The sequence below is a fragment of the Lepidochelys kempii genome, chromosome 5 (assembly GCF_965140265.1).
Source record: "Lepidochelys kempii isolate rLepKem1 chromosome 5, rLepKem1.hap2, whole genome shotgun sequence".
NCBI lineage: Eukaryota > Metazoa > Chordata > Testudines > Cheloniidae > Lepidochelys > Lepidochelys kempii.
The window spans coordinates 47362991-47386438 of NC_133260.1; the positions used below are offsets into that span (position 1 = coordinate 47362991).

General features: G+C 40.5%; 1 protein-coding gene across 4 annotated transcripts in view; it reads right to left on the minus strand.

Moving 5' to 3' along the window:
* IQGAP2 (IQ motif containing GTPase activating protein 2) overlaps positions 1–23448 on the minus strand; it is a 229954-nt gene that overhangs the window by 79439 nt on the left and 127067 nt on the right. For 3 of the 4 annotated variants that reach the window (XM_073344187.1, XM_073344188.1, XM_073344186.1), the window contains exons 6-14: positions 19628–19695; positions 19130–19243; positions 12491–12669; positions 11700–11787; positions 10938–11101; positions 10293–10380; positions 4691–4854; positions 3764–3924; positions 396–520 (exon numbers count right to left, since the gene is read on the minus strand). In XM_073344187.1, the coding sequence (XP_073200288.1) occupies positions 396–520; positions 3764–3924; positions 4691–4854; positions 10293–10380; positions 10938–11101; positions 11700–11787; positions 12491–12669; positions 19130–19243; positions 19628–19695 (1151 nt within the window). The remainder of the gene's footprint in view (positions 1–395; positions 521–3763; positions 3925–4690; positions 4855–10292; positions 10381–10937; positions 11102–11699; positions 11788–12490; positions 12670–19129; positions 19244–19627; positions 19696–23448) is intronic. The other variant, XM_073344189.1, reaches the window with a different exon arrangement.

Genomic DNA, 23448 nt, shown 5'->3' on the forward strand with positions numbered 1-23448 from the left:
CCTCTCTAGGATCATCATCAAGATGCTATGCTGGGGAACAGGAATTACTAATTTCAAATTTACTTAAACAAAAAAAACAAAAATCTTTGTTATAGGTCAAAATACAAATCTCTATTGTCTACTACAAAATAGAAACTCAATTACTTTTATAGCATACATTTTATTATGGTGTCTGATACACCTCTGTTCTCATTCGTAATTGCAGCTACCACAATTTCGTACTGAAACTATTAGAAAAGCAATTGGTTGTTTGTTTTTGGCTGTCTACCTGCAATTTTACCTCTAAAAATAAAAAAGCATCACTATGTGGCAAGCCAGTACTCCATAAAACCTCCAGCAAGTGCTCCAGGGACCACAGTAACCTCTGCCTCTGACAGAAAGTTAGAATTACTTACTGTCATTTTCTTCTTGAATTTGCATATTAACCATGTCAATACAATTCTGGATATCATTCCAGTTTAAATAATCTTGTCCTTGAGATGAAGCCTCTGACTTAATAGACAAGAGTGTGTCAGCATAACTGTAGGGAGATATAAAATATAAATCATAAAGAGTCATTAAATATATTGTCCGTCACTTACTGTATGTATTTAATTTTTTTTTTTTTACTGGACAAATCTAGTGCACATGAAAGTGAAAAACTTGATTGTAAGTGTTTGTAGCCAGGTACCATGTAAACTGGCAACATGCAAGCTGCCTTACGTGGCTCTACACATGCATGTCAGACTCAGATTCCAAGGGCAGAGAGGACCACTGTGATCATTGGTCTGACCTCCTTTATAACAGAGGCCACAACACTTCCTCATAATAATTCCTAGAGCAGAGCTTTTAGAAAAACACCCAATCTTGATGTAAAAATAGTCAGTGATGGAAAATCCATCACAACCCTTGGTAAATTGTTCCAGTGGTTAACTACCCTCCCTGTCAAAATTTTATGCCTTATTTGCAGTTTGAATTTGCTTAGCTTCAACTTCCAACCACTGGATAGTGATATACCTCTTTCTGCTAGATTGAAGAGCCCATTATTAAATATTTGTTCCGTATGTAGAAACTTCTAGACTAATCAAGTCATCCCATAACCTTCTCTTTAGACTTAAAGAGCTTAGTCTATTTATCACTACAAAGTATGTTCTCTAATCCTTTAATCATTGTCCAGTCTCTTCTCTGACCCCTCTCCAAACCCTTGAATTGTGGGTACCAAAACTAGACACAGTATTCCATCAGTGCCAAATACAGAGGTAAAATAACCTCTCAACCCCTTACTTGACATTCTCTTGTTTATACAGCCGAAGATTGCATTAGCTCTTTTGGCCAAAGCGTCGTACTGTGAGCTCAAATTTGGATCTGAAATAATTCCATATCATGTCACCCCAAAGCACTTTCCTTATAGTAGCGCCACACTACTAATAGATATAAAAACATTCCAAGGAGATGCAGTGTGTCAAGTAAATAATGATTTTAATAGAAGACCGAAACATCTTACCGAAGAAATTAATGTCAAAGAACATCTCTGTAAAGTTTATATTAATTCATGGCAACAGCCATGATTCCTTTTGTTTGCTTGTTTTTTGTTGTTTTTTTTTTAACTACACTATAGTCAAATATACTAAGGAGGTACAGTCTTTTTTTTTTTTTTTTTTAAAAATCACATCATAAAGTTAAATTGTATATTTCTGATATTTAACATTTCCATATTCCCTCATCCCAAAACACTTAGGCCGGTGGTGGGGAACCTGAGGCCCGCGGGCCACACATGGCCCATCAGGGTAATCCTCTGGCAGGCTGCGAGACAGTTTGTTTATACTGACCATCTGCTGGCCCGGCTGCCCGCAGCTCCCAGTGGCTGCGGTTCACCATTCCCAGCCAATGGGAGCTGCGGGAAGCGGCAGCCAGCACGTCCCTGAGGCCCATGCTGCTTCCCACAACTCCCATTGGCTGGGAACAGTGAACCACGGCCACTGGGAGCTGTGGGCAGCCAAGCCGGCAGATGGTCAGTGTAAACAAACGGTCTCGCAGCCTGCCAGAGGATTACCCTGATGGGCCGTGGGCGGTCCACGGGTTGCCCACCACTGACTTAGTCCATCAGTGAAATTCTTCCATTTGTTGAGTGTTTTAACAGCTCATAGCAATGCTATGCATCTTAGAACTGGAAGTGAAGAACACCTCATCCAACTAAGGCTGCAGGGGATATATAAGGTAGGTAGAGTGTAATTATCAGAAGTGGAGTTTGGCAAGGAGTCCAGGGATAACTCATTAAGTTTTTCCAAGGCTGTTCTGAGCACATCTAATGCTCCTCCAGTAATCTGCTCATTTGTGGCCCTTAATTTCTCTTCCCCATTCTGTAGCATCCACTTATGTAATTCTCCTCCCTCACCCTCAAAACATTAAAGTCTTGCTTTTGGTCACAGGGAGAGGGAGCCCTATTCTCTCCTAGGTGTGCCAAGGACAAAAATGGTCCTGGGGGTTTGGTGGGCTGACAGGGAGGACATTCAACACAGGCTCCACACCTCTCTCCTTTGGGTCTTCCCCAACAGCCAATACAATACGAAGAAGTGGGAGGTAGTTGAGAGATTCAGGGACCCCTTCAAAATTGCTGCCTGCAGTGTCATGCACCATAAGACAGACCCCTTAGGCAGCTCTGCAACACACCAAGTCCAGAAAAAAATTTTTATCTAATCGCTGGCAGCAGCCCTGTCCATGAAGCAGAGAGCAGTGGTCTACTCATTGCTAGTAGGATTTATGCAAATTTTTTTTGTTACCCTGGAAGTACCCCTTTCAACTCAGGGCCCCTTGCAAGTATAGGTTTTGTAGCCTGGAAGAACCAGACCCCATTCTTGTTAAAAATGGCATGAAATTATAGATTTTTAGGGCCAGAAGGGACCATTATGATCCTCTAGTCTGATCTGCAAAACAGAGGCCACAGAATTTCATCAGTAATTTCTATATCAAGCCCACATCTTCAGTTTGAGCTATCTTCAGTGGTCAGGATTTCTCTTTCATCTCATCTAGCAGCAGCATGTCCAGCTGCACAGTGCCCAGGGAATTCCATCAAGCACAACTGTGGTGAAAAAGTATCCTCTAATGCCTCACCAACACTCCTTACTGTAGCACTGTTTGTGTTCATTAGAGGTCTCCCATACAAGTACTGATTCAACTTGACTGTCCTTTTGCATGTGAGATATGACAGGATCAGAACACAAGGTGTGACAAAAGTCAAACACGAAACAACAAAAGCTACTAATTTCGAGTTTAAATTTACAAACTTGAATGGAACATGTATCTACACCACCACGTTGTGCCCAGCTATTTAGCAAATAGGGTTTTTACCACATAGGCTTCTACCATTCTTAAGCAAGACAGTTTAGTTAGGATAGCCTTACATTACACACACACACACTCTCTCAGGTCCTTTCTCAAAGATTCAGTAAGACACTAGTGACTAGCGGATTCCAACTAAGTCCAGATATCCATTGCCACAACAGCAACTCCTCTCAGCTCATAATGTTTAGCTTCCAAGAACATCCCACCCTCCGACCGCTGTATCTTCAAATGTTCAGTGATGTTTGATGGCCTATCCTTTTGCAGATGCGGCATTACAGCTGAGCATCCCTAATACTCGCTCCTGTTAATATAGTGCAAATGTTTAGCTTGTAATATTTTTAACTTCATCTCACAACACTAGAAAAATAGCTGATAATACTCCCACTCATCCCTTTGCAGAAGTCTTCGTTGCTCATTTGGACAAGACAAAATGAACTTTTACCGTTGAAAGTTTTCTTCTTCCAGATTATTGAAGCCAACGGATGGATTTCTGAGATGACTCTTTATTGCCAGGATGTCTTTGCTTCCCAAGGCCTCGTTTAGTAACACAACAGCTGACAACATTTCCACAGCAATAGACAGTTCGTCATGTGCCAAATAACTCTATAGGAAGATAGAATAAATCAGTCATGAAGCTAAACAAGTAGGGGTAACTAGTTTTAATTCAAGTCTAAATGCCAAAAGGAGGGAGGCATGGATTTGATTTAAAAAAAATATTAATAGGAGACAATGTCATAGCTATAGAAATGTCAGCTTACTGTAATGTGAGTAGTAGAACTAAAATCACTAGGCACTTGTTATATAGTCTCCCTTTCGTCAGCCTTTTCTTCGCTTGTCCTACATAATACCGTCTTTCCAGTCAAGCCTAGTTTAACTTTAATCAGAATGTGGACCCCCCCAGTTCGGCTGATCACTTTCCATACAACACAGCCAACCTTAAAATGAGAGATAGTGTATGCAAAAAAAGTGAAGGTCAGTCACCTTGTTGCAGCACAAGAGTTAGCACAGGCTAAATCAGTCAAGAAAATATAATCTGAATAGGCAAGCACTTATATTAAAATCCAGGAATATTCATACAATACACCTCAAGACAGGAATTAGAAGAATCTGGTATGATAAATGGCCTGATCGTTCTAAGTAAACTGCATCAAATGAAAATCCATTAGTATTCCTGATTCTTTATGACTTGACTGCACACTATTAAACAGGTTTCAGAGTAGCAGCCGTGTTAGTCTGTATCCACAAAAAGAAAAGGAGGACTTGTGGCACCTTAGAGACTAACACATTTATTTTGTTAGTCTCTAAAATGCCACAAGTCCTCCTTTTGTTTTCACTATTAAACAGCAATTCATAAGTTTTTCACTCTTACCACAGCATTCTGTTGCTGAAGGTTGAACAGTTCAGTCTGATAGACAGCAGCAGCAAATGGGTGAATGACAGGCAACTGGGCCTCTGGTTTCATCAGTGCAACAAGTGTTTTATTAGCATCACAGTTACGAATTGCAGTATTGATATGGTCAACTGCTACAAGTTCTGGGGGAAATAAGAAAAAAATCCTATCAATTTTTTTGTCATCTGTTTTTTTTAAAAATGTGTATGCAAACAGTATCCCAACATTACATCCTATGCTGTCATTGCTCAAGAAAGCTATAGCTGTATACCTGCAAGAGATGCACTTTTAAACTCACTGAAACTACCGCACTTAACATTGTTGCAAAAAATGATCTTTGTTAAAAAAAGCATGTGGAAGTCAACAGCTTAACATACGTCAGTGATCAACGCATTAGACCTTCTTATCCTGAAAGATGACTTGACTAGTCCAAGGATTGCCATGTCCTCTCTATTGAGTTTGACAAAATCCAAAGTGACCTTGGAACGTCAACCTATGTTACTTCCCTTCTCTGTTTCATTTCTACCACCATTGTCTTCCCATTTTTCCCCCTTTTAGTAAGAGTCCAACACAGCTAGGAAGGACAAGTCTACACTTGCAGCACCAATGTGACCAACAAAGACAAGCTAAAAGCAATGCCTTAATGGCAAACTTTTTACCAGGCTAAGTTCCATAGTGGCTCACTTGTTGGGACTGGAATTCTCCATCAGCTAAACTGTGAGTAAAACAGAAACAGAAGCTTCATCTTATCTTTTGCTATTCTCTCCCCTTTTTATGTGCACTTGTCTAATTTTTTTCATAAGGAAACATGACTGAATTTCAATAGCCACCACAAGCACTGTAACTAAAATGGTATTAAATTACTTTGGGGGAAAGCCAATCTAAAAGATTGTTAAATAAGGAAAACTGTTAGTGACATTTAATGTATTCCTCCTCCTCCAATACAGGTGAAGTATATCCCTGAGTGAGCTCAGAACTGGCCTCTAAAATAACAACAATAACAAAACCTGTGGGTTAAAACACACACCTAGGGCCACACAACCGATGCCCAAGAGATCTCATCTTGTAGGCCAAAGAAATTGCAATTACTGTAACTTACAGTCCTCCTAACTGCACCAGTCACAACTTTGAAGGAGTTGATGGTCACAAACCTGGTTGAGGCTAACCTGAAGGAAACGTAACATATCCTCCATGGAAGAGTTAAGCACATTGACTTCAGTCTTGAATTTTTTTTTTAAAAAAAAAAGGCTAAAATCCCAGAGAGGGAAAAAAACGTGTAAAGTCGTCTTTTGAGTAGGATAACCAGCTCTGGTTAAAAAATAGGGTGCCTATTCCAAGGAAGGCAAGACAGGGCACTTGAGATGTGCTGCTGGTGGCGGGGAAGGGGGTAAGAGAAAAATCACAGCCATTCTTCCATCTTCAACCAAGCCATGCTCTTCTGACTCACCCACTGCTTACTTTGGGTGAGAGGGCTGGAAAACAAACTGGTAGGGGAGGCTGTGATGCCAGAGAATAGGGTAGCAACAGGCAATTTCTATTATATGGCTTTTGAAGTGAGTATGTACCCCAAATACAAGAGAGCTTATCTAGGCTTTTTGGATAGTGGCTTCCAGAATAGCAGGAAGAGGATTCAGACTTTGCCTATGCTCTTCCATCAGCTTTCAGTCTGGCTTGTGAGTTCAAGTACCCAGTCTACAACTCTTTACAAAAAAGACCACTTGAAAAAACAAAAAAACCCAGAGACACTCTGGAACGACATTTCACTGATATGGCCACCCAGAGGTTTGGAAAGTTAAGACTTCTGGGGATTTCTCTCTCTGTATCTTAGGACTCTTTCCAACATGATAGACATTGGGAACTTTAGGCACTGCTTCAGCACAGACCTTACACACATACCTAAATATAAACACAGTAATGGCACTGGTTTCAGTGGGACTCCTCTTACGCTTAAAATTAGATGTTACGTAAGGTCTTTGCTGAATTGGAGCCCGGAGGAGGAAAGGTGAGGTGCCAGGTTCTTGATCTTGAAGTTTTTCTTGCTATCTTAGGTACCACGACTATATGATCTTAGGAGGGCAGAGCTGTTAGTGGAAGCTAGACTTCTGGTCCAGCAGTGTCCTTCACAGACAGCAGGCTATCAACCTCTGAGGAATGATCTTTACGTTTAAGGGGCTTATCCCCCTTTGAATGCTTCCCAGTGGAGGAGTGACTTATTTCTCTTAGTTCAGTCTGAGTACCAGGGACAGGTGGGATTGAACTATGACTTCTCTGTAGATCTCTTCACCAACCCTATGATGAGAGCAGTCATGCTGGGACAGGCAATGTCAATGTCAGATGCAGTTTAAAATTAGTCACATGTCCTCCCCAACCCTGCTACTCTTCAGGCCCACCCTCCACCTGGGTCTGTGTGTAACCAGGGCCTGCTTCCACCACCATCTACTCCGGTCTATGCTAGCAATGGGCTCTGTCCACAATAGGGAGAACCTGACTGATTGGAAGACACTGAGCAGTTCAAACCCCTGGAGCCTGAGTACATTGGCCCCAGGACACTAGAAATAAATGGGGAGGAGTCCTAGTGGGCATTTTGTTCTGTATGATAAATATTTTAGCCATTCTTGAGGTAAAAAAAATAAAGGCTATTGCCTTGCAGACAGCATATAGCAGCTTCAAAATAAAAAAGTTCCAGAAAGCCAGCAAAAAATGGCATCAAAATCTGCAGCCATCAACTGGCTTTGATGACTTCCATGCTAAGGAACTGAGCATGCAACTCTGATATTATGAATTTATGTTCACAGTGCACAAATGCATTGTCAAGGTTCCTCCCCCACTCTGAACTCTAGGGTACAGATGTGGGGACCTGCATGAAAAAACCTCCTAAGCTTATCTTTACCAGCTTAGGTCAAAACTTCCCCAAGGTACAAAATATTCCCCCCGTTGTCCTTGGACTGGCCGCTACCACCACCAAACTAATACTGGTTACTGGGGAAGAGCTGTTTGGACGCGTCCTTCCCCCCAAAATACTTCCCAAAACCTTGCACCCCACTTCCTGGACAAGGTTTGGTAAAAAGCCTCTCCAATTTGCCTAGGTGACTACAGACCCAGACCCTTGGATCTTAAGAACAATGAACAATCCTCCCAACACTTGCACCCCCGCTTTCCTGGGAAATGTTGGATAAAAAGCCTCACCAATTTGCATAGGTGACCACAGACCCAAACCCTTGGATCTGAGAACAATGAAAAAGCATTCAGTTTTCTTACAAGAAGACTTAATAAAAAATAGAAGTAAATAGAAATAAAGAAATCCCCCCTGTAAAATCAGGATGGTAGATATCTTACAGGGTAATTAGATTCAAAAACATAGAGAACCCCTCTAGGCAAAACCTTAAGTTACAAAAAAGATACACAGACAGAAATAGTTATTCTATTCAGCACAATTCTTTTCTCGGCCATTTAAAGAAATCATAATCTAACACATACCTAGCTAGATTACTTACTAAAAGTTCTAAGACTCCATTCCTGGTCTATCCCCAGTAAAAACCAGCATACAGACACAGACCCTTTGTTTCTCTCCCTCCTCACAGCTTTTGAAAGTATCTTAGAATCATAGAATCATAGAATATCAGGGTTGGAAGGGACCCCAGAAGGTCATCTAGTCCAACCCCCTGCTCAAAGCAGGACCAATTCCCAGTTAAATCATCCCAGCCAGGGCTTTGTCAAGCCTGACCTTAAAAACCTCTAAGGAAGGAGATTCTACCACCTCCCTAGGTAACGCATTCCAGTGTTTCACCACCCTCTTAGTGAAAAAGTTTTTCCTAATATCCAATCTAAACCTCCCCCACTGCAACTTGAGACCATTACTCCTCGTTCTGTCATCTGCTACCATTGAGAACAGTCTAGAGCCATCCTCTTTGGAACCCCCTTTCAGGTAGTTGAAAGCAGCTATCAAATCCCCCCTCATTCTTCTCTTCTGCAGGCTAAACAATCCCAGCTCCCTCAGCCTCTCCTCATAACTCATGTGTTCCAGTCCCCTAATCATTTTTGTTGCCCTTCGCTGGACTCTCTCCAATTTATCCACATCCTTCTTGAAGTGTGGGGCCCAAAACTGGACACAGTACTCCAGATGAGGCCTCACCAATGTCGAATAGAGGGGAATGATCACGTCCCTCGATCTGCTCGCTATGCCCCTATCTTGTCTCCTCATTGGTCGTTTTGGTCAGGTGCCAGCGAGGTTACCTTTAGCTTCTTAACCCTTTACAGGTGAGAGGAGCTTTCCCCTGGCCAGGAGGGATTTCAAAGGGGTTTACCCTTCCCTTTATATTTATGACATGCATTTACCAAGTTCTTGGACATTTATCATGCATGTTGCAGCTTCAGTGGTACGGTCACATTTAGTTTGTACCTTGGTCAGCTTGCCTCTGCTCTCGGCATTCTTTAATAGGTACCCTCAATTGGCTCCTCTTGAAGGTCCTAGTTTTATTTGTTTACCTGCTTTCCCCTAATGAAAACTGATCAATATGGGTTAGAAGTAAAACTGAATTGAAATTCTCCCTGCCACATGAACTTGTGTGGGTAGCACGATGTCATGGCATTTATTTTTTTCATCCAGAGGAAACAAACCCATTTTTCCTACTCCAAGACACTGATGGAGCTATACTAATAAATAGCACTACCTCTCATAGTTTTCCATTACCGAAGAGCAAGGGTCTCCTAGAAGGAAATACTATACATCATGTCTGGATCATTCTAAAATCCAAATCACCAGCTATAAAAGAGACTTGGATGCTATATAAAATATGCATGTCTACATATTATAGCATAACAAACTAGGCTTATAACTACCTTTTTGCATAGCATCAGAAGAACAATTAGACTGACTGAATTAAAAATATTAAATGACAGAAGACAAAACAGCCCCTAATACATGCCACAGACATGAAATGACAGCAGTTTATTCAAAGCTGAAGCTCCTAGCAGACAAAGAATGCCAGAGAGGCAATTGCCAATAGATGTGTTGCTGAAAATTTAGAACCCCCTTAACTATAATTTTTCAAAAATAAAACATTAGTCAACATATTGTAGATCCATTGTGTACTAAAACATTAAGAAGGCTGACAGACTAGATTTTTTAAAAAGTGTAAAATATTTTAAAATGAAAAATAAATAATCTAGTTTCCTCTGCTGCATATGACTGCAAGCTATTCTTCAATGTGATCATTTTACTTTTAACCCAGATGAGATGTAAATAAATTTCCTTTTGAGAGAGATTAAGACTATTTAAAAAAAAGAGTATTTACACAAGCCATGCATTATGTTCCGTTTTAGCCATGTCTGTCCACTAGTAGCTGAAAATATTCAAGAAAAGCGTTAGCTACTTCAGATAAAATAATGCATGTCTAAAGTGGCAGATTGGTGACTTGGCAATTGTGACATTGAAAAGAGCAGTAGCAAAAATAAAATGCAATGTGGTTTCAACGTATAAAGGAATCTTGTTTGCATGCAAAAAAGGTGGATTTAGTTCTTCAGTTTGATTAAGAGTAATGAAATGGTGATTATGAAAACAAGTATTAAAACATTTACTCACTAAGCTTGAGAGCCTCAGCTTCCTCATTGGCAACACTAACTTCTTTCTGTATCTCACTTTTGTCGAGCAAAATTGGAACCCCTGCTAGCTAACAGATAGACAAAAAAAAAAAAGGACTTCATTATGCTTTTTAAATTTGCAGGGGAAGGGAAAATATTCCACTATGAATTGACCATGATGTTGGCTGAATACCAAATACAATGGCGTACTGAAGAATAGTGTTTGTTTTTCCATAAACTTCCAACTCACTTTTAAAATTACAGATTTTTGCCTTAATCCAGATGTTCTCTATAATGGTCTTCATTCACCATTGTTTAGGTCAACGTTACCTTTTTGCTATACTAAACTCGTAAGACGTTTAGTTCCCAAGATGAGCTTTGTATTAAGGGACTTATATATACATATATATTTCCTTTATCTCTCACTTAGCAGCTTTTTTCCCATGCATCATGCTCTTTACAGCAAATGCATCTAGTTTTGTATCGTTTAGGAAAATATTAATTTAAAATACTTTTACAAAATTCTTTACTGTTTCATAAAACAGTAGAGTTCAGACTGCAGGGTTTGGGATGTCGTCACTTCTATTTTAAAGTAGAGAAAAATGCAAACTCAAGTATCATACTAGCATACATTCCATTCAATTACCTGCATTTTCTGCTCTTTACAGTCACACAATTGTGCTAGGTACCATGAGGAATTTTGCTGCAGAACTCCAGACAAGCTCAAAGCAGGACGGTTCAAACCTGCTATCAATGCCACTTCATCTTGCCTGTCAATAGCCTCATTCACTTGGACTAAAGCTACGTGAACTGAAAGGAAAACAATGCTTACAAACGGCAAAAAAACATTTTTTGTGCAAAAAAAATTTCAATTGCTGCTTGTTATCTATCTACCTCTCTTTGTACAAGCCAGTCAGTTGCAGTTTTTATCCAGCAGAGGGTTCTATTTTAAGGCTCCAATCCTACAAAAGCCTCGAACAGAGTCCACAGGGAGTGCAAGCAGGCATAAGGGTCCTCCCACACTCATCATTTGCAGGGTCGGGGCCTAAGCCTGAATCTCAAGTCTATCTAAAAAGAGGGGTCAAAACGTACCGTATTCTGCAGCCAGTGGAAATGGACAAAAACATAAGGAAACAAAGCAGGTGAAACCAACTGGCTTCTGAACTGAGGAGTCTGATCTCAGCAACAACAGAAAAAAAAGGTATTATTCCAAAAGACTAATAATGGGAAAAAAAGCAGCAAGATGCCCCCCAACACTGAAAGTACCCCTTGTAACACTGCCAAACATTTGCCACTTTTTAAAAGCTCTGTCTGCAAAAGTAATAATTTTATCTGGAATTTGACACAAAGAAATACATAACTGGTAGATACGATATGCCCACTTCCAGAAGAAACTAGAATTACTTACTGTTGATCTTATTGATATTGCCTTGGATCTCGGCTTGTGTCAGCAATTCTTCATACACATCTCTTTCCTCTTCTGAAATTGAGCCATTCTAAAAACAAAATCCTTACTGGTTCACAAAGTTGAACACACAGATATTTTCAGATGGTAGAATAGCCACTGTAGTATGAGCGGTTAAACTTTATCAACCACAATAGGAAGATTTGCACTCCCTAGGAAAAGAGTTATATTTAAAGCATCCTCTGCTAATTGTAAAACGTTGTGTATATTTTGATCAAAGCCTCTCTTCTCAAATTGAAACTGTTGCTGTGAAATGAAAGATGCAAGCGCAATTTTGTATTAATGGAAAATTCTATTGAATAGAATGCTATACTTAATTATGTTTTACTCCCAGAAAAAGGTACCTTTAAAACATTACATTTTTATATAAACTTTTGGTTAACAAACTTTGTTTCTACACAGTATGTAAAGGAAAAAAAATAAACATCTTTTGGATTCTAAAATAGAAGAATTTTATAATCCTTACACATCTCAAATATTTTGTGTTTGTACGCATAACACACGAATGTACCTGGAACACATTTGCCTCCAGCCTGTTTATTTCATAGATTCCAAGACCAAAGGGACCATTGTGATCAATTTTCTATACTGACAATCATTCACCTAGTTTATCTTGAATACACTAGCTTATTAATGCAATCCTAGAATAATCCTTTTTAGAAGTTTGCATACACACTTTTTAGACAGCAATACAAAATTAAGAATGTCAATTAATTCCAAATATGTTTCAATACCTTCAGTCTTGCATTCTCCTCTTTTCTCCTTTTAGCTTCCAGGAGTTCTTTCTGATACTCCTGTGCAAGGTCCTCATCCACATTCATCAGCATTGCATTTGGATTTCTCAGAGTTACAAGTGTTTGATCTGCTACTCCCTTCTCAATAGCTTCATTAATTGCAATGACTGCAGCATGCACTGAAAAAGATGGATAAGATCCAAAACTTTAAAAAGGAGAGCCAATGAGAAAGTGTTTCTGGATCACACAAAAATTAGTGTTACCAATTCTCTGTTCTTAAGGCTTAATTTATTGCTTTTTAGAATATCACCCAGTAGAAGCCCATTTAGACTGTCAGTCCCAGGTGGCGGGGCCAGAGCACCCACCACCCATTCTCCAGTTTATTTGGATTTTGGGTTACATGATCTGGCCCCGGTCCCAACTAGATTGGATAATCAGGGTTCCACTGTATTTGATCATGTTTCACCATAGTTTAACTTTTTGGGACTCGCCAATCTACAGAAAAGTCAGAATGTAGCTGTAATCACCAGTATAGGACAGGATAGTGTTTAAATCTGCAGAGGTTTGAAGAGTATTTTGTCATCTTATTTCAACAGAAAAAGCACTTAAAAAAAAGCTCTTTGGTCATGATGGAAGTCATGGATTTAAACCTTCCTCAAATTACATAGCCTTGTGAAAAAAGGTTTGTGTAGAAGTTCCAATGCTCATCTATTGTTGTCTGGTCCCAGACTGTTCAAGATAGCAGAAAGATAAACAAGTAAGAGACTGGGGAACTAGTTCCCAAGCAAAGAAGTGGAAGCCCCACTTAACTTTAAAATAGTCTGGATAAAAGAAATACTAGAAAAATCTTCTCCAGAGAAATAATCCAGCATTAATAGGAAAGAGACTTAATTGGTCTTTTCAGTCTCTAATGTTTATGATCCTCCAATAGCACAAGAAGAGCCCTCAGCATCCATGACTGAGCCCTGAATATCTTTCCATTTTTTCCCTTTTTTGCATACTAAACCTTGGGGCACCACATTAGCTACTCTCCTCCTCCTAAGAACGCAATTAAATTCTACACTGAACTTTTTGTTAATAGACTTAATTTGTCAGAGGTTTCCACTGTACAGCAACTATTTCCTCCTCTTGACCAGAATGTGCTTCTCTGGAGCCCATTCCCAGCCTAGGGAACAGAAGCCAGCATCAGGAAAGACTACTTCAAAGAATTTAAGAAACATGCCTCAGAATTAAGAGGAAAAAGAGTACACTTTATAAAAAGCTTTTGGGAAAGGAAGTTATGGCCCTTTTATCTCCAGGGGAGGAAGGAAATTTACTGTTAAAAAAAAATCCAACAGGTTTGACCGTAACTGAACCTCAGAAAATGTGTAAGGCTGATAGACTTACTTATCCAGATTTTTTTTTCTCCCTATAGATTATATTTTAAAAGCTACATTTGCAGAATCATGTACCAAAATACACAGTACAAGCCAATACAAATGTAGGAAAGGGTGTTTTAAATTAGGGTCTGAAAGTTTTAAAATTTAAGCTTGTCATATTACTTTGCACTTAATTAATCTGAAATCTTTTTAGTGCCTTACAAATAACTAAGTCAGACAATGAAGTCAGACAAATGAGGGTCATTCTTGTTAGTTGCCAGCTTGTGCAGATCAAGGAGTGACTGGTTCACATTCTTTTCCAGGTGCAAGGCACACTCCATTGCTGTCAACCCATTCTCCCAATCATCACGATCTGGTTTCTTGATGTCCTGCAAAATGATGCGACTGCCCCTCTGGTTCTGCAGCTTCATGAGTTTTTCAGCATGCTCACGCTCCTCGTGGGACTGGTGCAGGAAATACTTGGGCCAAAGTATTAACTATGTTAGTTAGCCAAAATTTTCTACCGTGTGCGTGTGTAAACTTAAATGAAGGTTACTTACCTATAAGCAGGGTTCTTAGAGACGGCTCTGCATATTCACACTTATGGGTAACTGCACCACCTTGTGGTGCCTTGAGGTAGAATAATCTTCTAGCAGCATCAGCTAGAGCAGTGCTACTCAAAGTGGGGTCCGCAGACCGGCTCCGGTCCACGAGCCATCGGCTGCCTGTCTGCGCGCACATTGGAGAAAAAAAATTGCCAGTCCCCCATATCAGATAACTTGAGAACCACTGAGCTAGAGCACTCTCAGGGCAGGTCTACACTACAAATTTACACCTGCGCAGCTGCACCAATGCTAGATGTAGGGCCACAGGTAAATGACATGATAAAATACTCCAATGCCACAGCCTTGTATCCCACCCCCCCAGGCAGCTTGTCGGTAGACTGCATTAATGATGTATTGTCTGTAATCACTTGCACAACCCTCTGCTGCAGGTGGGGGAGGAAAAACTTGAGAGTCAGATGAACATCTCTTAAATTCCCATACATTGAGGTGCAGGGTTTTCTCTTAAGCAGAGCAGTGCCCTTGAGTCGTCAAATAATTCCAATGCACTGCATCCCACCCAGCCCTTGGTTGATGCTTCTGAAGTCACTGACTGGGATGGTCCCAGCGGATTTAACTGTACGCACCTGAGCAGTCATTTGGACTGACCACAAATCTAGGGAGGTTATGATAGTCTAAGGTATGGGTGATCAACAAGTGAGTTGTTCTGTAGAACTCAGACATCCAGTGCTGCATACCTCTCATTCTTAGATAGGCAAATGGGGTCACGTAGGTAGTGGCTACCATAAGACCCCAAAAAGAATTTTTACTCTTAGTATTTTAAAATTTAGGGTCTGAGAATTTTAAAGTTTAAGTTAATTATGGAACAACTTGTCATGATATTACTTTGCAGTTAAATACTTGGAAATCTTTTTAGTGCCTTACAAGTAACTAAGCTTCACCTATAAAACGAAGCCTTTGTGAAGGGCAGAGGATCAACTTCGGATGATTGAGAGAGTCCTAGATCTGAAAAAAGGTTGGTCGCAAAGATAATCTAGTTTAACAGACCCTCGTACATAGAGGCCTTCAGTATGCCATTGTCTAAACAGGTGTAAACAAAAATAACCCGATTCCTCAGATGATCCGCTACTGCAAAGAGGCATTTTGTAAAAATTCTGGGAGCCAAGGAAAGGCCAAACAGGAACACCTGATACTGGAAGCAGCATCTGGCCACCACAAATCAAAGGCACTTGTGATGATTATGATGAATTTAAAGTATAAAAATACATGTCTTAGAGAGCCAAGAATCAATCATGACCAACAAAGGGATTATGGTAGCTGGAGCCAATTTACGGAACCAAAATTTCCAAATGTACTTGTTTAATGCCTGTCTCGAAATACAGGGATAGGTCAGTCCTGGTTGACTGGTTCCTGACTGTGTATCATCTCATCAAAACTAGGGCTTGAGGTTGCGCGAGGAGGAAGAAAGTTGTTTAGGTTTAGACCTGCGTGAAAGGCCTTTTTCTATACTGACTCTGAGAAACTGCATGCTGCTGCTGTGTCTGATCTGTTGAAAAATAGGAGGAGGAAGGACTGCATCTGCTACCAGAAAGGAGGGAGCAGAGGCTCACCTTATTGCAGAGGGAATTAGGACCAGAGAATGGAGGTGTCAATCTCATGACCTTCAAATTTTTCCAATAATTTGTGTCTGCTTTTTCACTAAACAGACCTTCACCTTTAAAGTAGATCTCCTCCTGCTTCAATCTGGTGTCATAGCTAGGGATGAGGAATGAGGCCATGAATGTCTCCTAATAGGCATAGTAGATGCCAATGCTCTTGCATAAGAGTTTGAAACACAAGAGGTTCAGAGGGAACGTTTAGCCACACTTTGACCCAGGGCCAAGATGGCATTAGCCAACCTTCTCTAGTCATCCAGACACTCGGTAATTTGCTCCCTAATACCAAGGGATGAGGAGAACACCTTTCCCCCCAGTGAGTTGATTTTTGCCTTCTTTATCAGCTGGTGTTAAGTGTTTCTGTCCAGATTTCTCCCTATTACTGTAGCAGCCATCACAAGGGAATTAGGCATAGGATGGTTTGAAAGCAAGAAAAACCTCCAAAGGTTATCTGGTACAGTTTGTTCACCTTCTCTGGAGTTAACCAGATGCAGAGAGGCACACACTGATTGAGCAGCCTGTACAGTCCATCCAAAATGCGTAAGGATATCCTACTCTTAACTGTAGCACCAAGGATAATTAAACACTGAATGGGAAGTCCCTTTCACAGGCACTGCAAGCAGATTCAAGGTGGAAAGTATGTGGTACCCCAGACCGTGGAACTACATAGCGTACTCAAGTGGAGGGCGATGCTGAAGCGTTCTTTGGGTGACCGATCTGGCTCATAATCCATACCCATCTGCTCCTGTTCAAAAAGGAGAGCTACTCCATCTCCTCCCTCAGACAAAACTTTAGGCATAATTGCCTGAAAAGTCAGCAGATCAGGAAGAATCAATTTCAAGGACCTCTGGGCTGCCAAATCCTTAGTAGTTCAGACATTACCCCTCTATCTATGCAAAAGGTACCTGAAAAGTTCCTGAGGTGGCCCTCAATAAGATCACGGGCCCCAGGACCACCAGTCTCCCCAGTAACTAGGATTTGGGAAAATGTTGGGAAAACATTGGGCATAGGAGGGACAAAGGGATGTCCAAAGCATGCTATCAGTCTCTGCATTCTTCCTCTATTTTCCTTGTTAGAAATCCAGATCAGAGATAGAATGAGCCAGGAACAAGAGGTCCAGTGGGAGATATGGAGGAACCAGCTCTTTGTCTAAACCCTGCAGGGGTCCTAAGAGGAGAGATCATAGAAGGATCCATAAAAGGAGACTCAATATCTTCTAGCCTCTTCTTCCTAGCAGGAGATGAAAAAGAGGATCTTGGAATCAGAGAAACATGACACCTCTTAGAGCTCTTGCATTTCACACACTGCTCAATATGTCGGAAGGTGAACCTGGGCTGCCATGGTGACAGAACTTTCTGGAACCAATGATGTAGCTGGATCTGAAATGGAAGCCGAAGCAGGAACAGACAGTGGAACTGATGATTGAGATGATATCGGATCCAGTGTTATACGCAAGTCCAGCTCCCTCACTACTGATGCTAAGGGCAGATCAAGTCTGCATTTCAGTGCTGTAGACACCTTGTCTGGATCAGATAGCTCTAATGCATGGGAACCAGCACTGCTAACAGGCCCTTTGTCCTTTTGCCTCTCTTTTCAGTGCCAACTGTCACACCACCACCAAAGGCACTGATGACCCCAGTTCTGGTGCATCAATGACCCCTAGATCTGGAAGGGGATGCTGAAGCTCATCCTGGTCCTGAAGCTGCAGAGGTTCCACCAGGGTCAGAGAAGTGGGAGGCATGAGGCACAGCACCAGTGAGGATAGCTGAACTGTCTCTTGCTCTCTTCTGGAACTGGTGCAGTGGTCTCTGGCCATGTGGCCCTCAGTTCAGCCACATGTAGCCTCAGAGGCTTAACTGAGGGATTGGCAGGGATCAGATCCAGTCCTGGATGTGGGTGCAGCCTCTTGGAACCTGTTGGCCCTTTGTTGGTGCCAACTGGTGGAGAGACTCGTTTTTTTTCAACCCTGGACTGTAGAGTTGCTCAGAATCAGACGGTCTGGTCTAGGGTCAAGGGTTTCCTTCAGGAGATGGAGCTGTAAATGAGTTTCCCTATCCTTTCTGGCTCTGTGAGTACAAGTCCCACAGATAGAAGGCAAACAACCTTCGCCTGGGCACTTGAGGCACTGCCCAGGCAGGAAATGCACTTCTTAAAATCCAGCCTTTTCTGCTTCTGAAGTTCCACCATAACACAGGCCTAAAAAGGAATCACTAACAGCGAATGCTAATTATCTAAGAAGAAAGAGGCTCTGGTTCCAAAGAAACTAGAGATTCACATCTGTTCATGGCACTCGGTTGGAAGGAACTGCATGGTGAGGGGGCTCCACCCCCTATATAGCCTCACTTTCAGAATAATGTAATGCTGAGGGGAGGAGCAGCATGAGAGCTAGAAGACTGTTCTACCGCAAGGCAGCATAAGGTGGTGCAGCACCCATATATGGAATTATGCAGAGCCATTTGAAGAACCTCTAGTTCTATTCTTCATTCTATCACTGGTTCACTTATATGGCTTGAGTAAGACAATTAACTTCTCTGTTCTCCGTTTTGTATCTCTGAAATGGCATAGAAAAAATTGTTCTAACAAGGGTCTGAAGTTAAATATAGGCTTATGTTATAGTCCACACTTTACCTTTAGGAATTTGTTAGAAGATTTTGGCCTATACCATTTCACAAAAAACTGAAATGCAGACAGATTAACCAATTTGCCCAATGCTAGATATCTGTATTGTTAATAAAAGAATTATGAACTTTTATTTTTGTCAGACAGACCTAAGAAGGTACAATTCCCTGCTCCAAAGAACTCTCAGACAAACAGATTAAAAAAACCCTCATGATAATAACTTAACAGTTACTCAGTCAAGACGTGCACATCTTGACAATTATTAAAAAGGTAACAAATATGGGAAATGATGGTAATTTAGACAAGGAATCAAAAATATTAACTACCACCTACAACTGTTACTTCCAAGTAATATTTTAAATGAAATGACTCAAAACCATCAACAGCTTATGCAAAAACGGTCAATTCAGGTATTAGGTGGAAAACATGGTAAAGATGACTTACATGCAGCTTCATCCACGGATAATTCACTGGCCAGAATCCCACCAATTTTGCTAAAAGCCGGCATCTGTATACCATACTTCTCCAACTCCTTTCGCATGTTACTGATTTCCTCCTCTATTTATACATTAAAAAAGGAAAGTTGGAAACGATTAACAGAATGAAGTTCTCAGAACTTCACGAGCACTCAGAACTAAAACTGATTTATAATTTTAAAAGCTAAGACTTTGTTAACTTAGTTTTTTCATTTGGCTAAAAACTCAGTTTCAAAACCGTAACAAATGTGCCATGTAAATTCCTTCCCCACCATCTTTCAAAGGCTGACATTCATTAAAAAATAGCAGCCTCCCAATCGCTTCAATTAGGATGTGTGCAGAATGTTGGGAGAGGAGAGGGAAAAACTCACATTAGAGAGAGAGTAGGTTGTTAGAAACAGTAACATTAGCAGGTTTCATCGATGCAATAGATTAGCTACAATATGACTAATTAAAACAGACTTACCTGTAAAGTCTACTTTTCCCAGTAAATCCTGGATCTGTGGTGCAATACCTAGTTTGAACAGATATAAACTGCAAAGAAGAAAAATACTAAAGTCACAATGCCAGAAACTTGCATATTCAATAAAATGCCTGCTTTTTATAGAACCAAATCAGTGCTTATGATGATGATCAGCAGATCTGAGTTACCTAGGAAAGAATTTTCTGTAGTATCTGGCTGATGAATCTTGCCCATATGCTCAGGGTTTAGCTGATCGCAATATTTGGGATCGGGAAGGAATTTTCCTCCAGGGCAGATTGGAAGAGGCCCTGGAGGTTTTCACCTTCCTCTGTAGCATGGGGCACTGTTCACTCGCTGGAGGATTCTCTGCTCCTTGAAGTCTTTAAACTACGATTTGAGGACTTCAATAGCACAGACATAGGTGAGAGGTTTTTTGCAGGAGTGGTGGGTGAAATTCTGTGGCCTGCATTGTGCAGGAGGTCAGACTAGATGATCATAATGGTCCCTTCTGACCTAAATATCTATGAATCTATGAATTAGAATGTTACTACATTAAACACATCTTTAACTATTGACTTCTGTGGACAGAGATGGGATAAATTTGACCATCAGACTATTTTCTATGGTGCATCGTAAACTGTGTGAGCGTAGAGAAGGAGAAGTAATCTTCACAAGATGGAGATATTCCAAGGAGCTCTCTTGGATGGGGACAGGACACAGATGGAATGCAAGACTTTTTGCCTGTACTGAAATATTTCATTGTATGGAAAGGGAGAGGTACAGGTACACACAAAGATAAATCCTTGATGCTGGATTCATACAAAATAGCCCTTTAAAATACAGAATTAGTAAAGTGAAACTCAAAAGCTAATATATCAGGAATCCCATGACATGAAAATTAAGTGAAAGTTTTTATAACTAATAATTACAATTTGGGATCAGTCTATTGTCTAGTTTATGTATTGCAACAGGAAATTTAGATATTATTGGATCCATATAAACAGTAATAGGTGAAGGGCATGGTTCCATATAAGCTGGAATGCAGTAACCAGCAAATATTGGATGGTATTTCCAACATTCAGCTTCAAATCCAAGTCTGGACACTCAGCATTGAAGACATAGTAGTCCTTTTCACATGCACTATTCAAAATTAGGAATACTGTTTGCAGAACCCACATGTTTTTAGTTAAAGAAAAAGTTTCACCTTAGTTTTCCTAAGACTAAGCATATTTAATATTGAGCGAGAACGAGAGAGCGCGAGCGTGCGAGCTCAGTATTTCAATCTCAAATAGCCCCTTAAAAAGCCCAACCAAACTCTTCAGCTTACTAAGTGCTCTTATGCTTTTAGAGAGCTGAAAAAAGTTCAGTGCAATTGAGTGCTCTCCAGGAACCATTATTTTCATTTTGGTGTAACAAGAAAACCCATATTAATTATTCTTAAAGTTATATAGTGCCATCTGGATAACAGCTGAGTAAATTCACATCTTTATTCATATCTTCTGACCATGTGCAAGGCCTTTAATGTAAAAAGTCAGGAGTTGCCAGAATTTATTTTGACTACAGAATTAATATTTTTGTGATTTTTTTGGTGGGGTGAAGCTCAAATTTCAAACAAGGCACTTTACTTCTAAATATTTATAAGAGGGGGAGGCTATTTTGCCTTTAAAAAAGGCACCTCCGCCCCAACCCCCATGTCATCTCCACACATTGCAGCAAGCATATTCGGTCTTTTTTCAGTTGCCCGTTAATTGCAGGAGACGACATTATTAAGTGTATTTGTTAACAGCGGCCACAGACATTTTCTGTTCTAATTAAGAGGGACACCACTGGTTTCGTCTCCCCTCTTCACCACCACCACTGGGACAGAGGAAGCAGGTGTCACTGCAACATCCAATCCCACCTTCATATCTCATCACACAGAAGTCTTCAGATTGCTTCAACACTTGGAATCATTCCATCTGCCACCCTCAATTTACAAGAATGCCTTAAATAAATTAACAATTAAATGAAAAAAAGTTAAAATTCACCTAAAAAGCCCCAAACTACCCCAGTCTCTTTGCATTAGCCCAGTCCTCCCTTTTACCACAAACTGCTTTTTTGTTAGTCTTCCCTTGCCATGTTTTGAAAGGTTTTTGCTGTAACCTCTTTAAGGCCAGGACTATGGGCTTGTGCACACTATCACTTACTTAGGTATAATTTAAGTCGCTCCGGGGTGTGGAAAAGCCAAGTGACATCAGTTAAACTGATCTAAGGCCCCCTGTGGGCAACCTTACATCAACGGGAGAAGTTCTCCCCCGTCAGCATAGAGCGCCTGCACGGGCAGAACTACAGCAGAGCAGCCGCTGTAGTGATTCTGGTGTAGACTGGCCCTCTGTCTTGTCTGAAGTGTCCAATAAAAAAATGGCATGATAGCCGGGGAAATGCTGGCTTTTTAGCAGTCACCACTGTATAATATATAGTACTGCAAAAGAACAGAAGTGGTTTGGAATATGGCAGATAAATGTACGATTTCAATCTCTTGTGCAAACTACAGTTCTACTGTACATGGTTGAGTAATGTGGTCTATGGTCTATTCTCCTCGGCTTGGAGGAGTTTACCACAAGGTGGTGCTTGGAGCTTGCTTTTCATTTTGTTTAAAAAAAAAATGTACGGGTAGTCAGGAATGCAACTGCCTTCTTTTGTATTAAGGAATACATTCGCTGGAAAACATGCATATCTAATGCATGTTCTTTGTAATAAGGCTTAATTTTTAATGTGAATATTAACAAACGTGCATCTGAACAATGACTTAAAGCCAGTTAGTTTAAAAACATTTTACTGTGTGGGAATGGCTCAATTTAATAGATTACTCATGGGGCATATGTTTACTGGGAACCTTATTAGTGAGTACTCCTATTAAGGAGCAGGAATCAATATTCATAGCATTTCATTCAAGTGAGGCAGTTTGGAACTTGAAATGGTCACAACCAACTACTGCTATCAGTTACTCCATTAGCTCAAGTGGCAGAGGTATGTGCTGCGGATCTAAAGACTCAAACCCAGCTCATTAGCCATGTGAGTATCAACATAAAAAACAAACCCGAAAAAAAACAAAACAAAACAAAAACAAACAAAAAACCATCAAATTCCATCAACTGGACTTTTTTTTTTAAAAGCTAGGAATTTAGAGAGACTAAAAGTTATATTAAAAGAACATTATTACAGTTTCAAAGTCAACCACTCAAAAGTTAAGTGCCAGATTAAGGTTGCACAAGCATCCTTAATTCAGCCTTCTTGTGCATATGCATTATGGTACAGTCTTTAATTACGTGATCACATTTCCCGCCCCACAGAACCCCTGCTTTATTCCATGCGCTAACTGGATGCGCTTAATGAGCAGCGGGTCAATATTTTGTTTTCTCCTTATTGTTCAATATGTGGTCACAGTCCTTATCCACTGGGCACCGTTCAAATCACTGGGCACCTGCTCCAAATACAGAATTCAGAGTTTCCTCATGGGCTTTTTGGTAGGGCTCATCACTATAGTATGGCTGTCACAAATATTTTATTTTCACAACATTTGTGAGGTGGCATTAATCCCATTTTACAGATGGGGAACCGAGGCACAGAGAGATTAAAGTCAAGAACATCCATTAATTTGGGTGCTCAGTTTGAAGTGACGAGATCCTGATTCACTTAGCATTATTCTTTTAAAGCACAGCTCCCATTGACTTCAGGAGCAGCTGAGAGTGCTCAGCATTTCTGCAAATCAAACACTAGGATCTCACATTGTGGATTCTCACAAAACAAGCAACAGTTAGTGGCCACGTCTGAAATGTTTAGTT